Genomic DNA, 13189 nt, shown 5'->3' with positions numbered 1-13189 from the left:
GATTGCGGCAGAATGCGGGGTCGTCCGACCATGCAGGCCCGGCTTCTCTGAAGACGTATACGAGGTCGGCCTGCCAGATATAAACGAGAGGGGAGAACCCCTTTTCACTGGTGAGTGTTGATTCCACCACCCCCGCCCCCCCCGTCCCCTCCCACTTATGTATGTTCTGCCATCCTCTCTCCCGTTGTGCTTCACGGTATGCCTGCTCAGAACGAGCCCAACATTTAAAAAAAAAAAAAAAAAAAAAGATCTCCCGAGTAGCTCCAAAGCCTCATAAAAACGCCTCACATGTGGTTCACATTTATATCGGCCAATTTGCTTACATGCTCCCCCATTTTTTAGGGCCCGTTGTGTTCACGGTGCAGCTTGTTAGTCAAAAGTGAAAGCATACATTGTGGCTAACACCCTCAGCAATTTGCATCTTTCACTAGGGGGGCCCTGGAGGGCAGATAATGAAAATCCATTGCACACATTTCAATACCTATGCAACTTTAATCAAGCAATTAATGTTGCTAAATGGCCGCCGTCTGGCACTTGGACCTCAATACAAAGAAATGAGTCATCATGTTTAAAGAATAAAGTTGTGGCGTCATGAGAAAAACTTTTTACAAATGCTGTAAGGTTGCAAGAATAAAGATTCTTTTCCAAGAATGAAGTCGGAATAATTCAGGAATATAGACAAATGAAATGCACGATTATCTTTCCTGCGTAGTTTTAATCTTACGGGACATTTTATTACTTTAAAAGAAGCTGGCCTGAATCTTACAAAAAGTAATAGGCTCAATCAAGTTGTACTTTGAGAGTAAATGCATCAGTTTACAACAACAAAGCCATTATTATTATAAGAAAAAAAAGTCAGAAAATTACTAAATTATAGTTTTTATGTGATTAAAAAAAGTGTTACTCCACAAGAGTGGAGTCATGTGGTTACAAGAATAAAGCCCTTTTTTTTTTACTATAATAAAGCCGCAATTGTATAGGAATAGATGTAATTTTTCTGGTTATGAGAGTAATTTTGTAATATTACTTGTGTAAAGCCACAATCTTACAAGAATGCTTTCTTTTATAAAAGAGTGTCTGAATGTTGTGGGACTCGAGTTGTAAAAAAGCAGGAGAAAAAAAAATCAATAGTCAATATTACGGGGGAAAAGTTAATGTTGCTATTATCTGAGCCAAATGGGGTACCTGCATTTATGAAGATGTTTTTGTCAAGTTAGACTTTAGTCGAGGTTGAATCAGTGCTGAAACACTCAATGTTAGCATCATCGATATGGGGAGCCCGTTTTTGTGGGAACGCTGACATTCAGTCATTAAAATGACAACTTCTGCGAGCGTTATGACTTTTTCTCTCTCAAAAATATGACTTTGCTCATGAAACATTGTGGGTTTGATTCCATTTGGTTTACATCCTCAAAGAAATGCGTTACTCGGCCAACAGTATGATTTTGTAAAAATGCATTTTTCTACTTAATCCGTCCCCCCCCCCCCCCCTTTCTGCGGCCTCACTACTCTTTTGTAGTCCAGCATAAGACTGGTGGCTTAAATTAGATCCGTTTCTGAAGACTTCCACATAAGGGTCTTTGAAAATGTTTCCATCTTTGTCTTCAGTTCCCTATTGAACTGCGAGACATGACCAGTCCTGCTATATTACTGGCGTAACAAGGATGCAGCTACTGTGAAGCCACACATTGGCAGTTGTAAAAGTGGAATATAACACCGGCGTGCCATTAGCGAGGTTACAGCCTTGAGGTCATTTGGGCCTGAAAACATTCTCGCTTGTGTGGGATTTCACGGTATGCGCCTAAAAGTTGCACACCGCTGTTGGTGTGATTCAGAAGGGCGGAGGAAGGGAGGCAGAAATGACAAGACCGCAGGAAAAGCGTTTGGACGGCCGACCGCCGCTTTCTCTTAAGCTTTACCTCGTGCACAAGTTTCCATTTGATCTCGCAGGTGATGGATTTCCCTCTGCCGGCTTGTGGATGATCCGTGACCGGGGGTAATCGGGTTCCCTTTATTTTACCCTCCATCCCCACCACCACCACCACCTTCTTTTTCCCCTCTTTTTTTGTTGCTGCTCCCATCCCCCCCCCCCCCAGTGTCTTGTTGTACTCGAGATTTCCTTGACAGAGAGGGGCGCCCCCGTGTCATTGTAATGCAGCCTAGCAGCTCAGCAGCGTGAGATGTTAATGAAAGTGCATTCTCCGGCAGAACGATCCTGCCGTGTGTGGGAGAGACACAAAAAAAGCCCCTGCGGTGTGCAGAGTTTGCCCAAGTTTTGCAATTTTGCCCTGGTCGTGCTATTTCGGGAGATTGTTTTTGACCACAACGTCGCGGGCTAATCGCTCGTCGTGTGCCCTTACATTTCATTCGTCACCTGGAAGGCCTTCATTAATGATTAGAAATAATTGAGATTCATTTCCATTTGTTTTGCCTGGACTATTTTCCCCTCACATTACAACACGTAGACTTGACTGTGAAATTTTTTTCCCACCTGTTCATTTTGGCTATTTTACTCATTTGAAATGGGATCATCCGTGTTCACTTTCAGTAACAAAACGCTGTTGTTGCCTGACATGCAAACAAACTACAACGCAAAGGAAAAGCCGTTAAACATCTATTTGCGGCCTGTCCTTTTGTGGCTAATTCAGGGAATACACACCCCGAGGTGCGTAAAAAGGCGGTAATGGTGGCGCTTCACTTGTAAAACGGTGCACATTGTATGCACTAGATTGAAGACTTCCTGTGGATTTGATGTTGGCAAGAGGGTGGGCCGGCCAGCCAGAACAGTTGATTGTGAGATTTAATCACATTCCTCGGGGTGTCCTCTAGACTTTAACCATCAGCCGGCCAAGTGAGGCTGTATTGATTTTCAATGAAAATGCATTTTTTGAAAGTTAGTTGGCAGTGCAGGGCGAAGAAAAGCCAGGAAGGACAATTATTCCTTTTTGTGAAAACTACTATCCAGTCGCGTAAAAGGCTCACTGATAGCCGAAACCACGACAAACTCTCTGCCTAGGACCTTTCTGTTTAAAGGATAGAATGTTTGTTTGCGTTGGCCTGATAAGTGAATAGACTGGAAGCAAAAGAAAAGTTATTTATTAAAGCCTTCTCCAGACAAAGATAGCTTATCTTGTAGGTGCCTGATTAAGCAACATGTTTAACAAAACAGCATTCAATTTCAGGTAGGTCGTGGCAGCGGGTGCTTTGCCCCTCAGTGGAATTCTGCTGCCTGGTGGGAGCTGATGTGCACTCTGCTGTTTTTAACCAGATGGGGCCTTCAAACCAGAGAAAGTGTGTCAGCCGGAGCATTATTCAGCAGAGGTTTCCTCCCCTAAAAATTGGGTTAATGAAAAGTCCAAAAGGCTTGATTGCGCTGAAAGCACTTCCTTGCATCCTTTTCATTCATTCTGCCGTCTTTGCTTTGGTGGCGTAAAAGCAGCATGTTTATTGCCTTCAGTGTCAGGGTGTCGAGACTCGCCAAAGGGGTTTTCACACATGACCAGTTTATAAAAGTCTATTGGAACCATTAGTGTCAGAGAGAGAGAGTTGTGCTAGTGCATGTGCTAGCGCCAAATAAATCTCAATTTTCTGTTCATCTGTCATCAGGTAAAATTGCGTATCAGGGTTGTTTACACAAGGCAAACCCTCTCAATAAACTCAAATATCACCCCAGAAAATCCTCCATTTTGGACCAACTCCGCCAGGTTTTGAGTTGTTTTGGTACTCTGCGGCCTGTTAATTCTGATGGCCGCGTGTACAGCTGTGGCCACTTAGATGTGTTTAAGGGGGCCCCTGTGTTTGTGGGACGTGACCCCGCTCGACCCCCATCCTGTAAACTGGCACGAGTACTCACCCGAGCTACTCAAGCCCTTCTCCCGCTCGCAGACTGCACGTGACATTAGTCGAGCAATCGCGGTCAGCTCCGGATGAATGGACGAGCGAGCAAACAAGGTCAGACACACGGGCGGGCATGGCTCGACACTACCTGTCAGGCCAATGCGACAAATATTTGTATCCCCACAATTGGCCTCCACGCTTTTTAGGTGTGAAATTTTGGAGAAATATTCTGAGAAGGTATAAAAGCAGCGGATGATCCAGAAATCTGACTTGCTTTTTGCAAAACAAGAACGTGTATTGAGCACAATCATCCATCCGTCCAATCTTTTTTGGAATGTGGGAGGAAGCTGGGGTGTACCGGTACAAAATGGACCTCCGCACAGGACGGTCTGAACAGAGATTCAAGCCCGGAACCTCTTGCTCGGTTCGCCGTGTGCCACAGAGTATCCCAATGACAGGGAAGTAAGATAAACAGATGTCTGGAAAGTACAGACCTGCGAGACTAGACTTGAAACCGGAGTGATGAAGCCAGCTCCCTCAAGTCTTTATCTATAAGGGAATAGAGAATGTTGAACAAGGTCTCTGAGAACTCACTAAACTACTTGGGCCCCTGCGGTGAAAATGTTATGCGAGATATCTTTTGGAACAACTGTCTTTTTTGTGGCTTTCACAGCCCATCACTGTTGAGGAATTATTCTAACTATACGGCTCTGTCAAAGGGATTCTTCACCTGAAATGGTTTTCAACTGAAAACAAGTCTTTGCGACTGCTAAACACAATTTCAGGAGAGTAAAAAATGCAAACATTTGGGGGAAAAAAAAGTATCAAAAAAAATTACAATGGAAATGGTTCTGAATAGGTTCTATATTTCCTGAGCAAAACTAATTTGGTTGAACAAACAAACAAACAAAAAAAGATTTGTCAAGTTAGATGAAAAGTAATTTATAATAATTTGTAGGGCATTGTATTCTCTCAAAACTTAAAATTAAATATCCTTACTCCATGGTGGAATACACTACAAATTAAAGTGTGTGTGTGTTTCTTTCGGCTTGTCCCTTTCGGGGTCGCCACAGCGTGTCATCTCAGATGAACGCATATATATGTTTGGCACAATTTTTACGCCGGATGCCCTTCCTGACGCAACCCTTCTCAGGGAGTGGAGGCCCCCAGTGGGATACGAACCCACAACCTCTGGTTTACCAAACCAGTGCTCTAACCACTGAGCTACGGGGCCTACACTACAAATTAAAGTAACGTTTCCAATATTGCTGGTTTTTGCATATGTAAAATTGCTATCTAGCTGTGATACAATTTTCGCTGTCGACCCTTAATTTACCAGTTTAATTGCAGTTCGTAGTTACTCTCCAGTGTGTTGCAGTTCCGGCCAGACTTGGGTTAAAAATATATACTGTACTGTACTGTACTGTATCTAAGCACTTATTCTGGTGTTTCGCTACTCTACATTTCACATTAGCTTCGCGATTAACATGGTTTGTCTCTTTTTGCTTGGTGTGTACTTGATTCGCGACTCCTCATCCTCCTCGTCTCGTGATTGCAGTACTTGTCAGAAATGTGGCCCGTTCGCTGCCATGCCAGGTTTGGAGTGGCTCCGAATCGTGTTTAGCCACGGTTGCTACCCAGCCTCAGTTCGTATGGCATGCGAAGCTAGTTAGCTTAGCGCCTAGCACCGCCTCGTAGTTTCTTCGCAGCCGAACGCAGGGAGACGTGACTATTCGACGTAGAGCTGGCAGCTTTTTCAGCTCCGTCAGACACGGACGGATGAAGCTATTTTTACAATGACGTCATCAGCGTTTGGTTGGTATCCATCCCATTGTGAAAGTTTAGACCACACGTCGCATATACTGCATGTACTGCTTGCATGTAGGTCTGTTTTCTTTTTCAAAAATGCCTTTTCACAACTTAACATCTGTATTGTAATCTTTGCATATGAGTTTTGAGAGGGCATAATCGATACGTGTGCAGACACTGAATAATTCAGTCATCAAACATGAATCATTTTCACATTCAATTTTGTATTCATAGATGAGGAATATAAAGTGCAACATGAACCACTGGGAGGCTTCTTCCCTTTTTAATGGTCTGGGGCCTGCTATGTTTTACATATTCTCTGTCATTGTAGGACATGAAGAGAGCAACCAACCCCACGGCCATTCCTCCTCGCCCTCAAACGACATTTCGCGTCCCACCCCCTTTTTTTCTTCTTTTTTAACGACATGCACTTTGTTCATAACATCACTTACATCTCCTTCGTACCCCTATTTTTTGGTTTTGTTTTTTTGTCCTGGAAGTAAATCAATACACGCGGGTCTTTGTTTGCAGTGATCAATATGTATGTAATGAAGGCAGTGCTCCAATTCCCAGCAAAAGCATCACTGGCGGGTTGGGTTTGAATAGGTTGGATTCCTTTTATTGTTTTCACCCTGCATAAATTCGTCACAGAATCTTTTCTCTTCTTCTTCCTGGGAGCACCATGGCCTAGATAACCAACACGAATTATGACACTAGATTGAATCCTGGCAGAACATATCTGTTGGAAACTAATCTTTGATGCAGTTTGCTTTAAATGTAACAAGGAAGCAGAGTTAGATACGCGAGTCGAGTATTGGGACCACCGCAAATGTTTTCGATTCATTTAAAAAAAAAAAAAAAAAAAAAAATTACAAGCTTCATTGCAATCCTCGGGCAAAAGCGTTGATGTGAAATAATAAAAATTAAATAAAAAAAAACGTTAACACATTAAGGCTGGCGCAACCAACTGTGTCTAATTGGTGGGTGGATTTTTGAGCCTGCTGGGTGGCATGGCGGGATAAGGCATAATTTATTTACGTCTGACCTTTTTAGGCTGTGAGTTCTTAGCTAACTTGAGGCGGTCTGGAAATAATCCCTCTCTCTGCGCAGGCACACCGTGCCTTAAGACCGTTACGAGGACTATGTACTTCTCCTCACCTCTGTTCATATTGCAGTTATCAGCCACAGGCGCTGCCCCTCCAGTATTGGCACCTAGCAGTGTCGTGACATTGGCCAGTCGTATGAGGGATTGTCCTTTGCACATAATTAGCTTGTTCAACTCAAAGGCACAAACAGTGACACATCTCTAGCCAAGGGTTAGTAAAGTCCATTTGACCTGTGCAACCTCAATCAAAGACAATCTCAACTGTTTGACTCAAATATAAATGCAGTCCATATAAAGCTGTACTCGTTTGAACTCAAGCCTCTTTCACAAAGAGATCCTTCAAAATTGGGGCACCAGACCCTTAACGATAGCTCCGGCCTTTGTCTTACATAGTTAGATGTCTGGTGTATAAAATACTCGTCGGAGAATGACATTTGCTTTTGACACAACAGCGGAGGAAACACGAGTGTCGAGTATCGAATTTCACAACCTCATTCCTGCTTTCTTTTTCACAAAGGTGCTACTTCTGATATTGGCTTTGTGTTCATACCGAAGACCACGAATGCTGGCTTTTACGGGCCTCGTAGAAGGGTCTTTGGATCGTAATGCAGCTCGTGTGTGAGCATGTTTCCCAAAACTTCAATTCCGGCGGATCACAGGCAGACTCGAACGTCTTTCACTGAACTGGTCCTTCACGCAATCTTGTGGAAGTCAGGGGGCGGTTATTGCCCATTTGGTTGGAGATCACACCCGGGTTCAGCCAATCTGAAAGTGTTTGTTCACTGTACCCGCACCACTTGTCGTGCAAGAAAGAACGTTTTTTGTTTTTCTTCTTCTTCTTGCAATACGTTATTGATTTCATGGGGAGAACAGAATGATAAGCGCCTTAAAATGGCCACGCTATGCAACAAGGTCATGTATAAATAACTACTGACCTGACTTTCTTCCACACATGCCTCCATAGAATGAGGCTCGTTATTCTTCGCCAGCGAAATCTGCTTTTAGAGAACAAAACGCCAACTTAAGCCCCGAACAGAATATACCAGTGTTGAGATAATACTTTATCCTTCTTGTGACTGATTTGTAGATTTCAGAGCCATTTTTCCTCTGCAGGAAAGCTTTTTCTGGGGCCGCTAGAGCAAACAATTCCATCTCTCTTTCAAGGATCCTGTCTACAACAGAATCTCGTTTCTGCAAGTCAACCCAGCTGCTTATTCTGCGATACTGACATTCGATTTAGACCAAACTTTTATCTCCCCTTTGTGCCCCCCCCCCCCTCCTCTGATTCCGTTAAACGGAATCAGAGCGTACAGGGCCTTAAAGGTCCTTACGTTTTCCATCAGCGGGCATGTGAAGGAGCCACTCCCCAAGCCATTATGTTCGCTGTCTCATTAAATCTTTGGTGCAGCCGGCAATATATACAGGCTCAGTTGCGTTGTTTTTATACAAGACTGCATTATCTGGCTGCAGATCTCTCCACTCTTACTTCAGCCGTTACATTCGTCAGGTTCGGTTTCATTTAAAAATAAAATGTGCAGAATTTTTCTGATATTGTGGTTCGATTTAACGCGCTCATCTGCTCCTTGGACTGTTGGGGTATCGTAAGTGAACTCTGGTCTGCTTCAGACTATAATCAGCAACACCCCCCGAGCTCTTTTCTTGGCTTCTCTTTACCTCGCCAAAATAGTATTTATTGTTCATGAATTGAGTTTTCAGCTCTAAATCGGACTGGTTAACTGTTCCAATCTTTGGAAAATTGCAGTCAGATCTTATGCTACTGTACGTGACATGCAGTAAAGCGTACCCTGCATGAGTTCAATTTGAAGGTGATCGACTTGGCCATAGAAAAAGGCAAGTGAGCTCACAAGCATGCGTTTATTTCCGACCGTAGAGTTAACGGTTTTTTTTTTCTCTTGTATTTATGTGTTATATGCATGCATATCCATCCCTTAGCCGCTTATCCTCACAAGGGTTGCAGAAATGCTAGAGCCAATCTGAGCTATTATCGGGCAGGAGGAAGGGCACACCCTGAATTGGTAGCCAGCCAATCGCAGGGTCCAATTAAGGCATGTTTCTGGGATGTGGGAGGGAACCGGGGTGCCCGGAGAAGGCCCACGCGGGCACGGGGAGAACATGCAAACTCCACACAGGCGGGTCCGGGATCGAACCCGGGACCTCAGAACTGTGAGGCCAACGCTTTCCACCTGAGGCACCGTGCCACTCAACATTCCGATTTATTTATTTTCATTTAGTGGGTGCAGCGTGTATAACAGTACGCCTAATAGTACAGTCGTTACATTTGAAATACAGTGGTACTGTACCTCTACTTACGAACGTCTGTGAAATGCCTTTTCGGGAAAATATGGTCTCTTGTTATGAAGGAAAATTCAGGATACAAAAGGCAAAAATAGGTGCTGCTATTCGCACCCCGTACTTGTCACCAAACGTAAACATCCTGTATCTTGGTTTGCGTGGCGCGATGGAGTTGCTCTCCCATTGGCGATTGGCATAATATCTTGTTGCCATCCCATTGGCTAGGAGAGACATCAGTCTTTACCCATGATGCTTTTCGTTCCCCTTCAGCGCTTTGACACTTTGTCACATGCTAGCACACATTTGTAAAGTGCAACTTTTTTGTGAGTTTTTCGTTTGTTTTTTCTTCACCATGGAGCCCAAGAAACCTTAGTTAATTAAGTTAAGTGTGCATGCGTACATTCATACCTATGTTTTGTCTCAGTTGTCAAACCTTTGGCTCTTCCTCCACCCCCCCTGATGCCTTTTGCTTCTCACTCGCCCTTCTCTTCGCATAGTCGCTCAACGCCAAAGTCTTTACATGATGTACTTTGAATGCTTATTTTTTTTTTCCAGGGGGCTTGGAACGCATTAGGCTATCTCGATGTAAAAAGCGCTTCAACTGACAAAAAATTCACTTAACGAAACAACTTGTAGAATGAATTATTTTTGTAAATTGAGGTACCACTGTAATGCTAAAATAATACAGTTGGCTACATCTAAACATTTAAGAGCACCTACAAAACCTCCCATTGGCACATGGCAAGATAAACATACACACATTTGGACCAAAATCACGTCTCTGACAATAAAAGACAAATTTGACTGACCCACACACTGTAACCGTGTTCACAAAGAGGCGGCGACCTCCCGCGGGCCACGCCAACTTCCGCGTTCCCGGCAGAGGCTTCTATTTCAACGTACCGGCGCTCGGTTCGACACTGGCCTCTTGGTGACTCACTCGGTTGTATCTTGTGACATCGTGCATGATTCATCCTTTCATCCTTCTTTCCTTGCCGTCCCTTCCCCCGTCCACACGTTCTCAAACGGAGGAGCTCCCGTTGCTCAAGTCTCGTCAATGATAGACGCGACTGAATTGAGTCATGGAAGGCTGGAACTCCTTTGTTCTACGTCTGCATTCCATGTTTCCCAATGACCCTTCATGGCTCATTTCTTAAACCACGAGTCGTAGCCCATGTGGGATTTAACTAGTGTTGTCAACTATTCTGATCACTCTCGTTGGGCTGTAGGAACAACAGCAACTTTCATCTCTGATTAATACACGTTTTTCTTTGATCGAGATTGGATCTGCGATCAGGAATATGATGTGCCTCCTAAAAACTCCAGTCTCATTCCAATTAAATAAGCATACGCAGCCATTCATATTACATGTCTCAAGTGATCTACTGTGACTAGTTCTTGCTGACACCAGCGCCTGCCTGCCTGCCATCACAGCAGACAGATATTATGATTGACCAAAAACAATTCCTAGTCTCGAGTGCACACCACAGCAGTCAGCGACGTATCGCTCGGTGGCCCGCGTTGTCTGAGTTTATACTATCACTGTCGATATTTATTGAGGCATTAAAGAGCGTGCAGCATGTCGCCACTTTATTTCCTGTCTTACTGCCGGCTCAGCAGGAATGAGGCTGGAAGGAAGGGGGTATATTCTTACTGAAGGGTATAATATAACCACAGGATGAAAGTTTGAATATTTTGATACAGCTGTCAAAGTCTCACATAAGATAACGTTGCACGATTGAAAAATATGCACGAGGTGCCAGAAATTTCAGTTTGCGTGAGAAAGTTTTGCTTAAAAGAAAAAAAACAGATTCCATCTCAGGTGAATATATATACGACATTAGGGCAGCACATTTCATTGATGGACAACGGTGAAACAATTGATTTATTTTTTTTTCCAACTCTTAATATTCATGTCCCAGTGGACGAGCGGCTAAAAGAGCAGTCTTGGAGTTCTTGTATGGAGTTTTTGCACGTTTTCCCCGTGCTTATGTGAGTTAGTACTCCAAGCTTCCCCCCATATTCCAAAAATCAGCTTCTTAGTTTAGTCCAAGTCTCTAAATTGTCTGCGATTCACACGTGAATGTGAATAGCTATCTGTCTATGTGCTCCGTCGACCAGTTTTGTGCCGTGCCAGTCGCCCAAAGTCAGCTGGGACAGGGTCCAGCTCACCCATGACCCTAATCACGGATAAGCGGGTGATGGAATGTGAGAACTTTCTGAAGGATTCCTTGCCAAATGTATATTGAGCAATTGATATTGAAGGTATCTGTTCCAGGTAGCTCAACTTCCTTGCTTGATATTGTACGTAGTTGTGTGTCAACCGGTCATTCACAAAAGAGTTAATAGCGGACACGAGCGCATCACAGTAAAAATATACATTTTGAACGAGAAAGTAACAACCCGGTACAGTTTGGTGAAGTCGTAGAGTGCACGAAAGAGTAGCAAAAAGTCTTTGCAAAACATTTATACTGTTCACAGGTTTGTTTTATTTTACAATGTGAAGGGGGTGCGGTTGTAATTCCTCTTCGCTCATTGTTTACAATTGTTACACTGTAAAAATCTCACCTCATCTGTGACCCAACCGCAACAATAAACACCAACACCCCGTCACCTTTAGACATGTCGGCCTACACTTCATCTTCCATAGGTCCAATTTCAGGCTAAGTGTTCTAAGCGTTGTGACCTTTGTAGAAGCTAAAGACTTTTGGAATAATGGGCTTATCCATTAATTTATGGCATTGCTAACCGTATGAGGGCTGCGAGCCAAGGTTATTGACCTTTCACGCCTGTCACTAGTGATAGGAGGCGCTAGACATGGACAGAAAATGAATTGGGCTTATAATAAAGCCCAGGCTTGGTTGACAGTCGATGATATCGCAGTTAAACCAATTTTTTTCCGATTACACGCAGTAGACGTCAAGCAGGGTGTGATTACGTGAGAAATGTTCGTTTATTTGCATATCAAGGACATTGTCCAAATGATGTACTTGGGGAGATGCAAGAACAACTGAAAACAAATTTGAGTAACGTGCTACTGTACGTGGGCCAAACCTCCCAGTAGATCTCAGAAGGTTTAAGTTTTCATGTAAACAGTTTTGTTTGAAAAATGGTCCAGTGTAAATGACTGCATTAGGACCCTCTTTCACGCCGGAGTTCAAAGTACCAACGCCATACCTATCGCGGAGCAGGCCTAGCATTTGTCTTACCTTTGCCATTTATACAGCACACAGTACTCAGTAAGACTGATTGCCGCATCAGTGTACACATTCACGCCACGTAATTATATATAAGACAACATTGTTTGCAGCATCAAGTGTGGCGTTCATAGTACCTCCGTGTTCAGCACACCATGGCGGGTGAAGTCTTTGGCATTGAACATGCACAACTGCCCAGACACATGGTTGTCATCCCACTTCTGTTCTGGTTCTGATACAACGTGAGAATGCGGAAAATTGAGGCATCTAGTTAGCAACTCTGTTTTTACACAATAGTGACACGGAAACGGGCGGAAAAATGCACTTACAGACAATGTAAAAGAAATCGATCTGTATGAGAAGACAAGGTATGAACTGCCATAGGAGATTAACTCCCCCTAAAATATTGTCCTTAAATTTTAGTCTCTTCGACTTTCAACATTTTTGACTCTTTTGAATCTTATTTTGTGCATTTGTATGTGAAAAGAATGTCATGTCGACGGCAGAGGAGGAGAGCCTTGGGTCGAGAAGATTGAGCTTGTGTTATTGCAGCCTTGTCCTCCCTTTGAGCTCCCCCGCCTGTAAAAAGCTGGCAGGGGGTTAGGGAGGCATGCATTTATATTAGATCAACATGCCATGATGTCTATTTTTCCCCCACTTCTACTACTTGTGTTTATAATCATAAGCAGTCCCTTATGGGGCTTGACTGAACACTTTTATTGACTAGGGAAGCATAACTTTGCTTGATGCATTGTTTGTGAATCGCGCCACCACCACAGTGGGAATAAGCCACAGATAAAAATCTAATTTAAAAAAAAAAAAAAAAACAGAAAGTTGCTCGATAAATGTTTTTAGCCATTAGGACGTTCCCGGTGAGGTCAAACTTAAAAGCACATTTTTAATGTACGTACATTTGCTTTGTTCACGC

The 13189-nt window shown here is 43.5% G+C and overlaps 1 protein-coding gene across 1 annotated transcript in view; it reads left to right on the top strand.

The window, feature by feature from the left end:
- Window positions 1–13189, top strand: part of cdh2 (cadherin 2, type 1, N-cadherin (neuronal)) — a 58630-nt gene that overhangs the window by 2066 nt on the left and 43375 nt on the right. Inside the window, exon 2 of the mRNA XM_061838946.1 lies at window positions 2–110. Within this exon, the coding sequence (XP_061694930.1) occupies window positions 2–110 (109 nt within the window). The remainder of the gene's footprint in view (window position 1; window positions 111–13189) is intronic.

This window comes from Syngnathoides biaculeatus, chromosome 13, assembly GCF_019802595.1.
Source record: "Syngnathoides biaculeatus isolate LvHL_M chromosome 13, ASM1980259v1, whole genome shotgun sequence".
Classification (NCBI taxonomy): Eukaryota; Metazoa; Chordata; class Actinopteri; order Syngnathiformes; family Syngnathidae; genus Syngnathoides; species Syngnathoides biaculeatus.
This window is presented reverse-complemented; position numbering and strand designations above follow the sequence as displayed.